Raw genomic sequence first — 19,261 nt, 5'->3', positions numbered from 1 at the left:
TCTAATGAACATATGAAGCTGCCTTTTACTGAATCAGACCCTTGGTCCATCAAAGTCAGTATTGTCTACTCAGACTGGCAGCGGCTCTCCAGGGTCTCAAACTGAGGTTTTTCAAGCCTACTTGCTTGGACCCTTTTTAGTTGGAGATGCCAGGGACTGAACCTGGGACCTTCTGCTTACCAAGCAGATACTCTATCACTGAACCACCATCCCTCCCCAATGAGTCGCCAGGGGGTCAAGGATCCTGCAGTGCCATCTGAAGCCACATAGGGTCCATCTGACTCCGCAGGTGAGCCAAAGTAAGCTTGCTGCCTAAACAGGTGAGTGACACAACCATACGGGCCTTTAGGGCATAGTGGTCCGACCATGGCACTGCCGAGGCAGTAATTCAATCCACTGTAACTCCCGCCGTGAAGATCAAGTCCAGCATGTACCTGGCCTGATGAGTAGTAGTTGTAACATTGGGAGAGGCCTAGTGTCGCCATGGATGACACTAGGTCCATTGCCCTGCTGGAGTTCGCGTCATTGGCATGGACGTTGAAATCACCCAGGACTAAAAGCCGTGGGTAGTCCAGCGCCCAGCCTGCTACAGCCTCCATCAGGGCCAGTAAGGCACTGGCTGGTGTGTTAGGTGGTCAGTACACCAGCCAGATAGCCAACTTTTCTCTCCAATCCCATAATAGGCTAACACACTCAATGCCAGACATCACTGGAGGCGGGAGTGCCCGAAAGGAGTAAGCCTCCTGTTTGGAGGATTAAGCTGCTCAGCTCACAGGTCACCCACTGGGGCTAAGGGCACTTTCATGGTTGCCACTTGCCACTGTGGGTGGGCAAATGAGTGAAAATGCTGGTTGGTGCCTCTCTCCCTCAGGTACCCTAAATGTCTGCATTGGTCCACCTAGTGGATGGGCAGCCCTGCAGAGTAAACAATTCTGGTTCAATCATATGAGGACATAACAGTTTCATATATTTATATACAATATAATTCATCTAGAGAATAAGAACCCTGGAGATGTCACAAGAATATAATTTGCATCTTACTCCTTCTACATGATGCCCTAACTGCTAATCTCTGTAATAGAGGGATTAACAAGGTACTTATTTTTAAAAGAACAAAGCATTAGACAAACGGCACTTTTAAGCCTTGTCTACTGCTTTGTTCTATTGCTTCAGACCAACACGGCTGCCCACTTGGATTTATTTTTAAAAGATTACTCTTTGTGTTACTTTTATAGTCTACCCTTCTCACTTGGATTCAAGGCAGATTACAATAAAGTCCATCAACACAGTTGGCAAGATAGAACATTTAATGAACAAGGTAATAGGAATTAGGGGTGTAGAACCAACTAGAAGTCTAAAAACAAAAATGAAGAAATGCATAAGTATTAACATGACACATTCAATGATACAAATATTACTTACTGGTAGTTTGTGGTTAAAACCTTTCACTCGAACGACCAGACCATGTTCTTTCGCTACAACTTTGTATTCCAGTTGAGCAACATCTGCTTCATATGCAAGTTCAGCAAGGTTGTGAGTGAGGATACTTACAAAAGTATCAAAAAGCACTGTGCTGAAAAGGGGGAAAGGTGACCAATGGTATAACAATAGAGACCAAAAGATGCTGATAAGTTAGAAGACAAACATAGACACAGTCAACTGTACAATGTCAGTTCATTGCACAGACAGAGGTTCCAACAGTGCAGAAGTCTGTTTATAGCCACTTCTGCTATCTACAATATATAAAAAAGTGTCAATGTTTAAGGATTATGCTATTCTTTGATATTTTTGGTTCTCTAGAGCAGTAGTCACCAGTCTTTTCAGACCAAGTCACAACCTTCAATGTGGGACTTAACGTTTATATTTTTGATTGCTGTCCTATGTTCCCCTTTTCTGGGGAAATCCTCAGAAAACATTTTTCCCCATGGCACCTTCTTTTTATGGGGGGAGGGGTAATAGCTTGGACCAAATAAATCCAATCTTCACTAAACTTGGGAGGGCAGGTAGAGAGCCATCCAGAGACCCCCCATGACTTTGGTGTCTCTAGAAAGCAGGGGGACCATTCTAATACCTCATGAATCTCAAAACAGAACCAGTTTGTTTGGCTGCTAAAAGTTTGCGACTGTTTATGGTTCACAAATCAGGCATGCCATGAACCACAAACTGAACCACATCCCCCCAGTTCATGCCCCTCCCTACAAGCAAAACTTAGGTCGTTTTCGCACTTACCTTATTCCGGAGCGACGTCCCTCTTCACCGCGCAGCGTCTGCGCGGATTTCGCACTACTTGCTCCGCAGAACCCGGAAGTCCCGCGGCTTTTGCGTTGCAAATGTAAACTGGTTTTTGGCGGCTTACATTTGCGACGCAAAAGGTGCGGGACTTCCGGGTTCTGCGGAGCAAGTAATGCGAAATCCGCGCAGATGCTGCGCGGTGAAGAGGGACGTCGCTCCGGAATAAGGTAAGTGCGAAAATGACCTTACTGATTTTACATCAGTAGGGCAGAAACCTTTGCTTTCAGAAATGAATAACCCAACTATTACTGCATTGCCATGTTCAGTCTCCCTAATAACCAGACAATCTGTTTCCAGCACAGTGCAAAACACTGCATACCAAATTATTTCACCATGGCACTAGTGACAATCTGTATGGGTGCCCAATGCTTTACTTTATTGAACAAAAATAGTTCATTCAACTCTCCCCCAAACTTATAGATATTTTCTACTATTTTCTTTGTTCTCCAGAATTATTTGGGATGTTGATAAAGTTATAACCACCAATAATTTTGATGATTCAGACAATAATGTCTGCAATTTGTACAGAAATTTATAATGGTGTAAAAAGAGGGGGAAAGCAACGCTTACTTTTTTGCAGAGTGCTGTATCACTGGAGAGACCAGGTGGAAACAGATGTATGCTGAAGTAAAAGAAATTGAATGGAAAAGGAGAATCAGAACTGCACAAATAGTTTGCTCCAGATCACCTATGATTTCTTGCATCAATTGCTACAATGACACATATTTGTGTTCCTTTACATGATTTTTGTCACTTCCTCTTGCTGGCCCTTATGCTCAAGACTCCCACCAAAGCACCAAGGCGATTCTACCTCTTTCATACTTTCTTCAAATTGCTTCTAAGTCTCACCAAAGATACCATAGACTTCATCAAGTGTAAAATATATAAAGATCCTCTCCAAAATACATCTGTTTTTAAAAGGGAAGTGCTTCATCTTGCTTCAGCTTCTCCAAAAGCAAATTGGGACATTCTGGGTTCAGTGTGCAAATGTCTACTCCAATTTTTGAGCTCTCTGTTGCAATCATGCAACACAAGCAAATGTTTTCCAAATGACTTTAAAACAGTTCATTCAACCGTATACCCTAGTTGAATATTATACTCTGTGGAATTTGTGTGAATAAAGCAAGTCATGGAGACAGGACTGATTGTGTGAGGCTCCTTCATGCAACTGACAACTTCTGGCAGGGTGTCATTTAAGTGGGTGAGATGCACTTTTCCCATTTAGCTATGCCATTTACACACACTCCACACTGGTTTGAGATTGCACCACACAGAGAAATGGCTTCTATAGCACTTTGTAACTGGGTGTGTCAAGCTTGTGGTGGCTCACATGGTTACACGCAGCCTAATGGAGAATATTTGCACGACATCTATAATGTTGGAGGTTATAGCATTCTACTTAAATTCTTATTTTCCTCAATGATTACATTGTAAGGATCTCAAACTCTTGAAAAAGAAGAGGCATCAAAATGACCCACGTCGATAGTTCATGGGCTTCTGGATCCTATTGATGTTGTAACCTGTCTGTTTGGAGGGAAGTCCGGTCAGAATGGAATTTCATATCACAGAGAACTAAGAGACTTCAAATTTACTGCATACTCTATTTTAGGACTCTTTAGAAACTAAGCTTGGAATGGAGTTTGGGACAGTCTTCTGATTTGTTGAGACTGATATTGTAATTTGTGTGTGATTTTGCATAACTTGTAGCTTACAATTAGTCTTTATGTATGATTTGCTTCCATGGTATTTTGTTTCTGGAGTCTTCACTTGGGAAACAGAGAACCTATGCAGCACCCCTCCCCCCACTTCCCAGTGCCAAGCTCCAGCTGGAGTCACTTTTCTTTTAGCTTTCTGCTAAGCACTCCTTTAAATGCTCTGTGTGTCATCTGGAACGCTAATATTCTAATGCCCTTCTTGTCGGTTCCTTCTAAGCTCCATTTTGAACAGTAAGAGCTCTCCAGAGTGCTGATTGCTTCAATAATAAACGGAAGGCTTTACTGTCCTTTCGAGCTGATATTAAAAGCAGGGACTTCTATTTAGCTGCTCTTCTAATACTTTTTCAAATTCAAGAATTTGCTATCTAATACCAACATGTGGTCCCCATCTGAGGATCCTTAAATCTGCTGATCGGGACCATGCTGACATTAAATGTATTATCCTACAAACTTGGGGCACTCCCCAGATTTGCAGGAAAATGTAAAAAGTTCTTAAAAATACACTGGGGGTTTAAATCTCCTCAAATTAAAAAAAAACCTTGTCTGCACATGGTTCAGACAACACATTTACTGGTTGAGGTGGTGGCTGCCACTGCAGAGATCAACTCTGGGCCCAGCTGCCATGGCAGAAGACACTAGGAGTGGCTACAGGCCTGGCTGCTGTGGCAGCAGACTCTAGGAGAAGCTTGGTGCCTGGTTGCCACTGCAGCAGATGCAGGAGAGGCTCCAGGCCCAGCTGAGCCAGAAAGCACTCTGGGAGCCATTCCTTGCCTGGCTGCCACTGCAGAGTGCTCTGGGAGCAACCCTGAGCCCAGCTATATGGAGGACTCCAGGAGAGCATCTTGGGCTGGTCACTGTGAAGGAGGATGGCAGGAGCTGCTCTGGGCTTGGAGCAGCTTCCAGATACCAACACTGTTGCTACAGGTGGGTGGTGGGCCTAGAGTCATGATGTGTGGGGAGAGAGTCATGATGTGTGGGGATTCCCCTCCCCTGTGAGTCTCACAGGCTTCCCACTTACACAAGCAACTGGTTTTTACCTCTGGGGACACCAAATTTATTGTCTGTTTTGTACCACAAGCAACCTCGGGGTGAATCCAGTATCTTGTGGGGATATTCAGTGTTATGCTCAGCTGACTTCTTCACAGAGAAATCTGTGGCTAGTATAAGGACAAAGATAGAAGCATTGTTAAATTTGGCACCCATGATCACTCATGCCCTTGAATGTTAAGAAGCCATCTTACATTACTAAGTAAAAGGATGCAATTAATTCTTGAAGAAATACAAAGTAGCAAATAACTGCTCCAAATCTGTAAAACTTGCTCTTGTATGCAAGAGTTGTTATAAAGCAACCCAAGCCAAGTTTTTTTCCCTGCCTAATATATTTATATCTAGGGTGGGATTGTCTCTGGTCCATAAACAGGCTTATATAAAATGAAAATCCATTCAATATTTAAATAAAACAGGATGAAGCCTCCACCAGCAGACATTTCATGAGAAAAATGCAGAAAAGCCTTGCCTTGGTTAATGTTGAAATATACAGGTTTGGTGTGAATATGGCTAAGAAAATAATCACCAAGAAAGAAAAGCAGGACACAATATTACGAATGTATGCACAATTTCTATATACATGTAAAGCACAATACAAACATAATTATTTATATGCACAGTTATTACAAAACAATCACATAACACCCAACGCCTCAGTACGCAATAGCCATACTCCCGGATACCAAAATAGATGCTATCTCTTTAAGCTGCGGGAAGGTTGGTGAAAATCACTTTGCTTTCCTGATGCTTTGAAGAGCCAGTGCAAAGATTAGAAGTGGGGTGTGTTGATCTGAACAAACATATTATTCTCTGTGGCTCTATGACAAATTGATTTGTTGAAAGAGGGACAGAGTTGAGAAAGGCATTTGAAACCATTTATTAATTCCAGAAAAGGTGAGTCCTCTCTCTCATTTTGAGACCCTGTGGATTTTTTCATTTCATATAAATCTCAACTCAGGACCGCTTCAACACAAGCACTGACTGTTTTGGAAGTGAAAAGAGCTCATATGCTAACCAGAGCATTGGGAAAGCTAAGTGATTTTTATCAACCTTCCCGCCACAAATTTGAATAGCAGCCTAAAGAGACAGCATCTGTTTTGGAATCCGGGAGTGTGGGTATTGCATACTGAAATGTTGGGTGTTACATGATTGTTCTGTAATAATTGTGCATAGTAGTAGTTATATTTGTACTGTGCTTTACATGTTGAATAGAAATTGTGCGTACATATTTAATATTGCCTCAGCTAAGGGCAGGTGGGAAAAAAACCATGAATGTGTAAAGGTTTAGAGTAAGCAAAGGACTTTCCCAGACAGATAATTCAACAATCTTGGTGCCACTATTGAAAAACCTTTGCCAAGTTTAACCATATAAGCCATATCATCAGCATTTGGAAACATGGAGCATAGTCTTTGTGTATTAGTTAAAGACACATATAGTAGAATCATGTGTTAAATACTGACACCAGGAATGTGTGGTGCCCATTCATCAAGTGTGTGCTTATTGCTCTGCCCTGTCACCTACCCAGAGGAAACCACAGTGACAAAACCTCCTACCCTTGAGAACACTGTGATGACAGCTTCCATGCCTGATGGGGCCCTTACATGTCTCACTGACACAAAGAGCTGTCTTACAAGGTAGGCAGACAGAGGGGCCAGCAGCCTAGAAGCCTTATTAGGTTCAAGGAGAACTAGCTATCAGCACCAGCTGTAAGAAGCCTTGCAGCAGCTGAAGGCATCAAACTGGCCAACTGGAGAAGTGGAGCAAGGTCTATGTGCACAAAGATGTTTGTATATGTGTGATACAGCTGGGATGCTGCAATGGTCACTTGATGCATATGCAAAGTTGCCCCGTAACCTATTGTAATTTTGGAGTACTATGTAATTAAAACCTTTTTGTCACAGTGAAATAGATGGGAAAACAACAAATGAAATAATTCATCCAAAAGCATCATGCGGTTTGATGGCAGAGCTGGAATCTGAATTTGTCTCCCAGCTCCAGTTCCATCAGTTGAACCCACAACAGAAATTGTTTTATAATGTTTTAATTTAGATGTTTGTTTTACTGTTGTAGCGGCCCCGTGGCGCAGAGTGGTAAAGCAGCAGTACTGTGATCTGAACTCTCTGCTCACGACCTGAGTTTGATTCTGGAGGAAGCTGGATTCAGGTAACTGGCCCAAGGTTGACTCAGCCTTCCATCCTTCTGAGGTCAGTAAAATGAGTACCCAGCTTGCTGGGGGGAAAGTGTAAAAGACTGGTGAAGGCAACGGCAAACCACCCCGTAAAAAAAGTCTGCCGTGAAAATGTTGTGAAAGCAATGTCACCCCAGAATTGGAAACGACTGGTGCTTGCACAGGGGACCTTTCCTTTCCTTTACTGTTGTAAGCTGCCCTGAGCGCACTTGCAGAATAGGGCAGTGTATATATAAAAATTAATCAAAATCAAGGAATTAAATTAAATTAAATGGCTTAACTAGTAGGACATGCATCTGAACAGAATGGTCTTTCTGTTCCACTGACCTATATATCTGTTTTCTTCAGGCAGGTGTAAATCTGGATTTAATGGGAAGTCAGTGTCCCATAGTTTGCTCCAAAATTCATCAATCTCTGCAAATAAAAGAAAATATGGACTTAGCTGGGCAGCGCTCAATGAGTTATTTAGCATAGGATGATTGACACCAAGAATGAAAGATGACTGAAGAGCTACCACTTGGTATTGAAACAGGCCTGGCTAAAATCCTAGCTAGATGGAAGGGGTACACAGCTATACTTCTCACCTCCATCCCATAAATCTTCCAAAGCAGAAGAATTACTGTGACACTTTTCTAATAACTGTGGGAGGTAACTATTGAGCAAAACATGGACTCAATTCTTTAGTATTTCATATTGAACTAAGGATCAGATCTCACTTCAGTGTCACTAGAAACCTAGCCAGCCTGAGGGCACCCTTGAGGTCAAGTGAGTTGGTAGCAGTATATTGAAACTCTGGATCTCTGCTAGCAACATGTGGTTGGACAAATCAAAGCTGATGCAGATTTTTGGAGCCATGTTGTCCATTGGGACCATGGTGTACAGAAGTATTACTTCTACTACAATCATCCTGAGTGAAGTGCCCAAACCTACCAACACGTCTCCCTTACGTTGTGGCTAAATTCTTGTGCCCGTCTGGATTTTCAGCCATCACCGAAAATAAAATTTTACAAATTTCAATACTATGTCTCTAGTTCCTCACTGCTTTTTTTTTTAAACTTCAGAAGCAAGTATAAATCCATAAAGACTTCAAGGCATTGTTTTACCTGATACAGAGTATCGGGTTCCAAACCATTTTTCCTTGATGGGACACTTTCCCGTATGCTCTGGAGAAAACAGGATAAAGTTGGCTTTTTGGGGGGTGAGGTGGTTAACAGCATCAGCAATTACCTAGAAATGTAAAACAATGTAACAATTCACTTTTTACTTTAGCAATTTGAGACTTACTAGGCTTAGGAAAAACTAGTTCCATTCTCCACAGAGCCATGGATTGGCCTTGCTCCCTTCTCAGGTCATCACACAAGTGGAGATGGAACAACAGCATGGAAAATCAAAATAACAACTGGAGATGGGACATAAGCTTGGAAATGTGTTTATGGTTTTCCTGTATAATACATTTTTTTTGCTTGCAGAACATATACTTCTAAAAGAAATTCTTAATAATCTTCCAGAGGTTTTCTGATAATCTTCCAGAATATGGCTGTAGAGATTCTGCGTAAAATAGATACCCTCAAAAGTTGTGCTATGGTTGCCTGCCTAATTTCCTCACCAAGAAAAGTTCAGAAGCACAGACTACACAGACACTGGACCTTTGATTTCAGAATGTAAAGGTTTCTTCCAGGACTATTTTCATCACATTTTAATATTATTAATATTGAACTATCCACTTGATGCCTTTTCTGGTGTTTCCTTGTATTGAGATGTCAAATACTAGATCTGGAATCAGTCCCATGTAAACCAGGCACCTTTCCAATGAACTATGTCTGTACTGTATTTTTGGGTGTGAAATAAGGCAGGATACTGAGAGTGTGTAGACATGTCCTAAAAGAACAAGAGACAAACACTGAGACCCATTTCTAGTTCTGAAAAGATCTACAATTAACTTGAAGACTTCAGTTTTGTTGGTTAGAGCACTAGAGTGATTTTTGCATGTACCTTCTTCTTCCCAAACACAGATGAGGCCTACTTACTTCTGGATTGTATTCCATCAACAGCTGATCTCCTATCAAAAAGTCCTCCTTCCGAAACAGATGCATATTTTCACAAAGATTTTCTACGAACTCAAGTGGGTCAGTCTGAAGATAAGTAACATCATCAAAAGACATCATCAAAAGGTGGAAGGACTGGCATAACTTTGTGAGTTGACCTTGAAACATTACAGGGGTGAGCTTGGGCCATTTAGTTAACACTTGGGATCCTGTGCTACAAATAAAATGGAAAAGGGGAGAAAGTTGGTCACTTTGGGTCCCCATTGAGGAGAAAAGTGTGGAATAAATGAGGTAAAAAAATAAATAAGGGCAGCTGTGCTGACAGAGAGGAACTTGCTGACTTCTCCCCTTCCATGGCAACCTGTCATACCCCACCCCCCTCAGCGGTGGAGGGACACTTGGGAAGAGCTGCAGAGGTAAAATGGAGGTCATCTGACATAGCGAAGAAGCATTCTTATTTCAGAATATGGATTGCAGATTATTCTTTCAGCATCAGCTGAAAATATTTTCTTCTGGAAGGCCTTTTTCAACTAAACTTGTTCTGTGTGCTTGTAAATTTTTAACAGATGCTATTTATTCTTAACTAATTTTGCATGGATTTTAATATTGTAAACTACCTTGAGTATTTATTTTGAAATGGAATGGCAGAATATAAACAAAATGAATAAACAGACCATGTGATTGCTAGATTCTTCTAGTAAGACCATGTACATAAGCTGAACCACTTGCAAACTTGGATAAGGACTTTGGCCAACTTTGTCCCCAAGATCCTCTGCTGGGGGGGGGTGGGTGTGTTTGGCTAAATTTTAACTGAAAAAATACCTGGAAAATGCCTTATTGATATTTTTTTAATTGATTCGGCTGGGTAGTGATTTTGACTATTGTTAGGGAACTTTGGGACTGCTGGATTGATGAACAAAGGGCATTTAAAGGGTTTGCAGTCTCTTGAAATGCTGTCTCCAAGCTGTGCGACTCTGTGGGTTGGAGAATTCTGAAGGCATTTAAAGGGCTTGCAGTCCCTTTATATGCCTTCTAGGAGAACTTGGTTCATTGGGGGCTGGGTCCTCTTGCAGGTCAGTTTAAACCAAGCTGCAAAAGTAGCCAGCCCAGGATTGGCCAGGGCAGTAGGAGCTGACAGCTCCATGCTTCCTCGCTAGGGCTGCTGACTCCTCTTGCAGCCCGGTTCAAACCATGCAAAAAGAGGACCCAGCCCCAGCCAAGGTAGAACAGAGCTCTCAGCTTCTGCCACCCAGCTGATCCTCTCTTGCAGCTCCAAGATGTCATGCAGTTTTGGGGTGGCAGGAACTGCAAGAGGGCTCAGCCCCAGCTGAGGTAGCATGGAGCTCCCAGCTCCTTCTGCCTCAGCTTATCCTCTTTTGCAGAATCAAGCTCTCTTGCAGCTCTTGGGAGCTGCAAAAGGAGCCAGCCCCAGTTGAGGCAGGTTGGAGCTCTCAGCCACCCCAGCAACTTAATACCCTATGGAAGCCAGTTTGGTGTAGTAGTTAAGTGCACGGACTCTCATCTGGGAGAACCATGTTTGATTCCCCACTCCTCCACTTGCACCTGGTGGAATGGCCTTGGGTCAGCCATAGCTCTGGCAGAGGTTGTCCTTGAAAGGGCAGCTGCTGTGAGAGTTCTCTCAGCCCCACCCACCTCACAGGGTGTTTGTTGTGGGGGAGGAAGATAAAGGAGATTGTGAGCCGCTCTGAGACTCTGAGTGGAGGGCGGAATATAAATTCAATGTTGTCTTAGTTGTATAAAGGAGCTGGAAAAAACAGGTTTCCCAACTATTTCCCAAATTCAGATACCATACCAGTAGTGGGATTTGGGAATGTCAGAAAATACCAATATTTGGGGGGTTCTATATACTTGAACCCAAGGAATACCTTTTTTTTTTGCACTCACCTAGTCTTTGCCTGTGGGGCAAAGACTAAGATGCATGGGCTCATTTTTTAAAAAGAAAACTGTAATGCTCTTGCTTTAAAACTTGTAAAGCATCCACCTCCCCTTTGGGGGTGGGGGTGGGATATTGCCAGAAGTTGGTGTTTCAGGGTTCCAAAAAAATCTCAACCAAACTAGACATTGAAAATTTCAGTGTTTACATTTGAAGATATAGGAAAACACGGGGTGACTGAAGATAATACCTGTTCCTGGAAGCAAAATTCATTGCTTTCAATCTTTTGGATCTCATCCCATATTCTGTGAAGGAAAAGAAAAAACATAACACTTCTAAGACTCGCTTCTCAAGAAAACAATCAAATTGAAAATGTAGCATGAAGTAACAACAACAGCTAATTTTCCTGTAGTAACTATTCACATTTTTGAACAGAGAAGGAATGGGAGATTGTTTCAGATGGCAATCTTATGCATACTTATTTGAGAGCTCAGTGGGATTTACTTCTGAGTAATAGTACATAGGATACAATATTGCCATGATCTAGCAAGTGGGAGCTGTTAATTAAAAACAATTTAAAATGTATTATTTCTCATATTTGTAAGATTTCCTTTCCTTATCAGGGAAGTTGAGACATTTAGCTGTTTCTCTGGATTCAGAAATACAAATACATATTAGTCTAAGAACCACCAAAAACACTGGCCCACATTCATATCTATGCAACCACAAAAACTTCAGATATTTTTGTCCAGGAAAAAACCCCCTCATTTCATATTCACAATAAAAAACAACAATAAGGATTAAACTAACTCTACAATCATGCAAGTCCTAACCTGGATGGGCCAGCCTAGCCTGATCTTGGAAGCTAAGTGGGGTTGGTCCTGGTTAGTACTTGGATGGGAGACCACCAAGGGTCTCCATGCAGATCCAGGTAATGGCAAACCACCTCTGTTAGTCTCTTGCCTTGAAAACCCCATCATCTCATCTGCAACTTGATGGGTACTGCCCACCACCACCACAATCATGCTTTGTCCATTCTATCCATGGCAAACTCTAACAAAGTGCCTTAATCTCCACCAGCACCTGCATGTGAGAATGGTTTTGCCCTGTCTCAATAAAAACACAGAGCATGAGAATTACAGGATGTAACTGCCTGAGGCTTGTGGCTTGTTGGTGGCACCATCTCCTGTGAAAAGGATCAAGTAACAGGTAATGGGAAAGACTTCCACATGAGAACCTGGGGTACTGCTGCCAGTCAGAGAAAACAATACTGACCTTGATAGACTAAGGGTTAATTTAAGCTTCACATGCACATAAAAAGTGCACATTTGCATGAGAAAGTGTGAGCAACTGGAGCCACTGAAATGGTGAAGGCCCATTGAACAACCTTTGCATGGTTGACCAGTTTGAGGGGGAATAGTAAAAGTTCTCTTCTGGTAACTGGTAACATCATGGATGATGGAACCCTGAGGCATCCTGACCTGGAAAGATGCTTGTACTGCTAGGTCATTCTCAGCATGCTTTGAAGTGTACTGGTGATGAAAAGCAAGATTCATCAGTAGCTACTATGTTAAGGATTGAGTTGGGGTAGTTTAAGCAGGGAAGGCTGTAGGAGCAAGTAAGTCTCATGCCTCACAAAACATAGGGAGCACCTTTCATAGGGAAGACACTACAGAATAGCCATTTAATAATGCTGTGTCCTAGTTTAATCCAATAATCTGCCTTCTTGCTGGTGAGCAAGGACAATACCCAATGCTAATTAACTTGCTGATCTCAGACAATGATAATAAGAATAAGACTCACAGTATGACTGATTCTTAGCCTGTGTTATACCACCCCATTCAGTAAATTCTAAATCCCTCCTCTAGGAAGAAGCCTTCTTCCAGTTTAAGTGGATCTTCTACCAGCAGGAGAACCACATATTGGAGAAGGTTCCTTAGACTGAAGGACATTTTCCAAATTTGCTGAGAGGAGTGAAAAGATACAAAAAAAAAAGGAAGTGTATATGTAGCCTAGAGAATCAACCAGTCAACATCTTTTGACCATCCCTGGCCCAAGGGACGTCCGGCTTGTCTTGACCAGGGCCAGGGCTTTTTCAGCCCTGGCCCCAACCTGGTGGAATCAGCTTTGGGCCCTACTGGATTTGTTGCCATTCCGGAGGGCCTGTAAGATGGAACTGTTCTGCCAGGCCTATAGCTGAGGCAGACAGGCGTCCTTATTTTATTACACCAACTAACTGGCATCCTAGCACTGTCTGCTAAAAATCGGGCCAATACAGTTCACATCTTTTGGACACCTAAGCTGTGACAAGTATGTCTTAATTTATGTGTCCATCCACACCATCTATGTTGCCAATTCTGAGCTAATGGTTTAACTGTTTTAATTTCTTAATCTGTTTTAACTGTTCGCCTGCTCTATTGTTTACCAGTCTGATTGTTTTATTGTTGGTTTTTAATTGTTTTTACCATGTTGGAATCTGCCCTGAGCCCACTATGGGAAAGGGCGGACTATAAATTTACAGAAATAAATAAATAAACATAAATTGAAAGCATGGAAGCAAACCTCTAACTGTGCAAGTGGGGAGGGGGGGAAGCAAGCAATAGTTAGCTTACAGCCAGCTATGCAAACAGAGCCTAGTCAGAAGTCTAACCTCTCAGCTGATACCAAAATTCTGTCTACAATGTTTAATCTGCAGCAGCTTGTTAAGGTAAGTATGTATGTTTAGAGTAGACTGGTCCTAAAGGCAATTAGCATCTCATCCTTGACAATATTGTAATCCCTGTGGGCCAGTATCTTTTTAAAGCGGTTTAAAAGAAATGGGGGAAAGATACATACATGGCTTACCTCTTACCTTTATTTATTTATTTATTGGATTTTTATACCACCCCTCCCCCAAGAATGGAGCTTAATATATTACAGAGGAAACAAAAAAATCATGAATATTGAAAGAGGAAATGCCAGTGAAGTTTTACCATCCTGTTTTAAAGGTTTTTTTTTGGGGGGGGGGGCGTTAAAATCACCTTCTCTCAGGCCCATGTTGTTGAAGCATCTTCAAATATTGGAAGATAAGATGAATAACCTGATGATAGAAGAAATAAACCCTTTTATTCCTTTTGACCCTTGACAACTGAGAAAAAAGAGCTTCTAAAAATTCAGCTTGTTGAAGAATGCATCTATTGTTTATTCACTTTCCTCCCAGCTGGGACCTGAAGCAGCTTCTCTCCCTGGCCTACATCTGAACCTCACAACAATCATCCTCTCAGACAGGTTAGCCTGAGAGAAAATAACTCAGCAAACATCAGAGTGGGGAATTCAATCTGGACAGGCTCTCAGATCCTCTAACTACTGCACTGGTTAGGCTTGCCAATCCCTAGGTCCCAGTGGGGGTTCTTTCACTTTCCCAGGCTCCTTCCCGCCTCCAGTCAGCTGGCCGGTGGGGGGAAGCCCCGCCCCCAGAGGATCATGTGCCTTTCCCCCTTTGGAGGCTTCAGTCTCCGATTGAAAGGCTTCCTCTTGGGATGGTGTGTCTGTGGTACTTTGAAAAAGTTGGCAGCAACTCGTGAGTAATGAAGCCAATCCCTGGCTTCAGAGTCGCCAGAAACGGGTGGGGGGAGGGAAACATCTGCTGAGCACTTCATTATTCCCTATGTGGAGATCGATTCTCATAGGGTATAATGGGGAATTGATCTGGAGGTTTCAGGGGCTCTAGGGGAGCTGTTTTTTGAGGTAGAGGCACCAAATTTTCTGTATAGTATCTAGTGCATCTCCCCAAAGCACCCTCCAAGTTTCAAAACGAATGGACCAGGGGGTCCAATTCTATGAGCTCCAAAAGAAGGTGCCCCTATCCTTCATTATTTCCTGTGGAAAGAAGACATTTAAAAAGGTGTGCTGTCCCTTTAAATGTGATGGCCAGAAATCCCTTGGAGTTCAATTATGCTTGTCACACCCTTGTTCCTGGCTCCGCCCCCAATGTCTCCTGGCTGCACCCCCAAAGTCTCCTGGCTCCACCCCCAAAGTCCCCAGATATTTCTTGAATTGGACTCAGCAACACTAGCACGGGTTCATAATCAAGCCTCCATTTATGCCTTTCCCCTTCCATTTTAGTGCCAAGGGCAGCTCCCTTTGCCATTCTCACACATGTGTGGCTACCTGGGAACATTATTTCTTACCATACCTATTGCACTGTTAATATGGTGTTACTGTATGCTTGTTTGATATTATTGTGACTGCCTGAGATTTTGCTAGCCATTTGTCTTAATACATTTATTTCTGATTTCACTCTATCCAAGGTTCTCAGTATAGACTTCAAAAATTTGCATAAGAAGCTTTACTGCTTTGCCAGTGGTCCCTTTGTTGCTATTTGCATGGGTCACTGCTCATACTAGGTGCATTCCATTAAGCTGAGTACAAAAACCCACACCAGCATCTCTTTTAGAACAGGAATGAAAGGCAATAGAAGGTTTCTTCCTTATGCTGAGGCCCCCATGGGGTGAATTTGGAGTGAAGTGAACCACCCCCACATAGGCACCTTTCTATGGCACATATACACGCAGTGCATTCCTTGATCACATATGGGAAGTATCAGTGGGTTGAATCCAACCGGCCTTTTCACCTGATCTTATTTCTCAGGGGTGGCCAAACTTGCTTAATGTAAGAGCCACATAAAATAAACATCAGATGTTTGAGAGTCGCAAGACAGGCAAGAAGGAAGGAAGATAGGGAGAGAGAGGTGGAAAGAAGGCAACTTTAAATGCATTCTTCATGTCACTGGTTCCTAAGATTGCCCTGTATGGCGAACTTTCCACCGGCCATCGAAATAGAGGGGCACCAAAGAAGAGGTTCAAGGACTCCTTGAAGAAATCCCTTGGTACCTGTTTCATTAACCATCACCAGTGGTCTGACCTAGCCTTAGATCGCAAAGCATGGAGGCACACCATCCACCAGGCTGTCTCTTCCTTTGAGAATGCACGCATAGCTCGTCTTGAGGACAAAAGGAGATTGAGGAAGAATCGTACTGCTACAGCACCAACCCCAAATCAGACTTTTCCCCGCATTGGTCTTGTCAGCCACCAGCGAGCCTGCAGCAGACGTGGACTACTGCACCTTTCTTAAATCTTCATTCGCGAAGTCAAGCCGAGAGAGAGGTTGGTCTGGCTTGGACAAGTGATTCAAAGAGACAGATGCCTTCTCCAAGCCAGCCAAAGAGGGGGGGGGGGGCTTTGAGAGCCATGCAATATGTGTGAAAGAGCCAAATACAGTCCCTGAGCTGCAATTTGGCCACCCTTCTTATATCCTATCTACAGCACTTAATCCACTTGGCTTTTGTCCCATAGCTATTCTAGTGGTCAGCTGGAATGCTGCTTCCTTTTGTAACAGTAGAAAAGCTGGTTGAATCTAACCCTAAATCTAGGCAAAGCAGGCTTCATTAGAATGTGGCAGACATGTGCCAGAGCTCCAGACTGAAGTGACGCCTATACATGGCTGGATGTTACAAAGCATGCACAGAAGGAGTCAACAGAGAGCAACTCTTCCTCTTCTTCCTTCCCCTGCAGCCTCCTACATCCCCCCCAAGAGCTGCTTATAGGAATTCAGGGACCCTAAGTGAACAGATTGGAGCACAGCTTGAAGGCACAGCTTGTGTTGAAACTGAAAGAAATCACACATTTTGCCCTCTTGCATAATTTCTTCCACAAAGGGAGCAAGTAATCCCTACATATCACCATTTATTTCTGAGCAACCAGATCCAGGCAGCATGTCTTTAACAAGGGGAGGGATGGACCAGAAGGAAGCCTGCACCTTTCAGGCCACTGCAGCTTCTGCAGCCCCCCAAACACTCCAAGCTGCCAGTAACTGGATGGCACACCTAGGAGGCTGCCAGGTCCCCACTCAGATATCTCCCAGCTGTCATGGCAAGACTCCTGCCTGTTGCTGCAGCTGAAGATGAGGCAGCCCTTATCCAGCCCAGCCTCTCATTCTGTGGCCACAAAACAGCCCTGGATGAGTTTAAGGCCATGCTTTATTTTTGGAGCAGCATTTTGGGATGGTATAGCAGAGGGAAGAGAGAGATCTGTTTCATGGTCTCTTTCTGTTCACAGTTTGTGGGATCCAACCCATAATAGCAGTGGGGTTTACAAGAGATAATGCTAAATTTACTGGTAGCTGTAAGAAAGACATGCCAGATGTGAAAGCTCAGAGCTTCATCCCATCCAAAACTGAATGGTTCATTAATGTAGTGGAACAGATGTATATAATTAAACTTATCCCAAAGCACCTCTCAGGACTTGATCCTTAAGAGATCTCAGGAGATTAATGGTGGTGCCTGTAGTATATAATGAAGGACATTATTACTGAATCATTCTTGGTATGGTTGGATTTGATCTAATAATGCTATGGAAATGGTTATAAATCTGTATTTTGTGCGTTTTCTGTATACAAATTATGCAGACATGTTTGTTTTTTATTTATATTTGTGTCAGATTATTACCTCATAGAAATGTTCCAAACCTTTGTCTGTCAAAGTGACAGAAATGCTGAAGATGGAATATATCGAGTTCTGTTCAAATCCCGACTCACCATTTCCTCCAAATAATGCAACAGCCAAAAAACTATCAGAAAATGAAATACATTTCAGTTTCCTTATTTCATTTTCGAAAATATATATATATTCTTTATAACATGACAGGCAAAATGGTTTGCAAGAATAAAATCCAACCAGATGAAGAGCAATTAAAACAGTGAAATTAATTAAGCAAACAGCAAAACCAAAACGTAGTCGTAACAACTAGTAGTTAAACAAAAAGCAGCCAAGAGAATTTTAAGTAGTATATGAGCATTAGCAAAACCCCAGAATAGATTAAAACAATAACAAGGAAACCAGTAAATAAAATCATTCAAAGATACCCAGAACTGGGGGTGGGATTCTAGCAGGAGCTCCTTTACATATTAGGCCACACACCCCTGACGTAGCCAATCCTTCACGAGCTTACAAGGCTCTTTTTTGTAAGCTCTTGGAGGATTGGCTACATCAGGGGTGAGTGGCCTAATATGCAAAGGAGCTCCTGCTAGAATTCCACCCCTGCCAAGAACAAAACCAGCAAAAAGTCTTAGGATCCTTTTAGACAGCCATTGTAGCCAGTTGTGAATGTCATTTCAGACACAACCATTTTAGCAACTGGCTGCTAACAGATTTTACCTTTCATACAAAGCCACTTGCGTCCAATTAGCAAAGTGCAGTTGAACCTTTCTTAAGGTAAGCTGCTTTCTTTCATTTTCACCTCTTCTTTGAATGTTTGAATTGCTGTAGTGTGCTGTTTAAAATGTCTGCAACACATTCAATAGTGCCATGCTTCTTCCTGCCTTTTTTCAATGCGTGATCCTCTTTTAAAACTTTTTTAAAAATTTCCAAGTCGACTGTTCAAAAAAAGTTTGAGGAAGATCAAATGGTAAAAAAAAGCAGGAAAAACTCATGACACTGTTTGAAATGGCCAGATCGCTTCAGAGATGGTTCATTAATGGAATGAAATTCACTGTATGAAATTTCTATCCCTGTATCGCTTTACTTGGAACTGGGCCAACAATGGTAAACATCTGGTTTAGTATGGTAATGTGAAAAGAGCCTTAATTACTCTGCTTCTGGAATGCTTACAAGCATGAGGGCAAGGAAAGCACCCCTGGGCAAAAAGTTCCATGAATGAACAATCAAACATGTGAACCACAAACCAAAACAACATTCGGCACGTTTACACCCATTAAATTCAATAGGCTTAAGCACATTTAGCTCTGTGCTGGTCTGTAGTTTTAAAATTACAGTTAAAACTGAGCATTAACACTACAACTTACTGAATCCACTGCTTCTCCTATCGCTCTACAATACATTCCAAACTGTATTTAACAGTCTCCCACTCTGAAAATGTGGTTTATGATACAGCACTGGTGGAAGCTGCTATAAGGAAAGAAATTATACTCTCAAAGAGTAGACAGAGTTCTCCACTGTAGCCTGTTATTTTCAGACCCCTCCTCATGAATCAAATTGTATGAAAACGCAACCTGCCCAGATCCTATATCACAAAGGTAAGCCGC

The 19,261-nt window shown here is 42.4% G+C and overlaps 1 protein-coding gene across 1 annotated transcript in view; it reads right to left on the bottom strand.

The window, feature by feature from the left end:
* Nucleotides 1–19,261, bottom strand: part of LOC132575510 (nardilysin-like) — a 57,186-nt gene that overhangs the window by 18,965 nt on the left and 18,960 nt on the right. The window contains exons 12-20 of the mRNA XM_060244326.1: nucleotides 17,667–17,787; nucleotides 14,203–14,261; nucleotides 11,433–11,487; nucleotides 9,271–9,375; nucleotides 8,347–8,470; nucleotides 7,571–7,657; nucleotides 5,045–5,164; nucleotides 2,863–2,914; nucleotides 1,423–1,573 (exon numbers count right to left, since the gene is read on the bottom strand). Of these exons, the coding sequence (XP_060100309.1) occupies nucleotides 1,423–1,573; nucleotides 2,863–2,914; nucleotides 5,045–5,164; nucleotides 7,571–7,657; nucleotides 8,347–8,470; nucleotides 9,271–9,375; nucleotides 11,433–11,487; nucleotides 14,203–14,261; nucleotides 17,667–17,787 (874 nt within the window). The remainder of the gene's footprint in view (nucleotides 1–1,422; nucleotides 1,574–2,862; nucleotides 2,915–5,044; nucleotides 5,165–7,570; nucleotides 7,658–8,346; nucleotides 8,471–9,270; nucleotides 9,376–11,432; nucleotides 11,488–14,202; nucleotides 14,262–17,666; nucleotides 17,788–19,261) is intronic.

Source organism: Heteronotia binoei, chromosome 7 (genome assembly GCF_032191835.1).
Source record: "Heteronotia binoei isolate CCM8104 ecotype False Entrance Well chromosome 7, APGP_CSIRO_Hbin_v1, whole genome shotgun sequence".
Classification (NCBI taxonomy): domain Eukaryota; kingdom Metazoa; phylum Chordata; class Lepidosauria; order Squamata; family Gekkonidae; genus Heteronotia; species Heteronotia binoei.
Note: the sequence above shows the minus strand (reverse complement) of the source record. Positions and strands in the feature narration are given on the sequence as shown.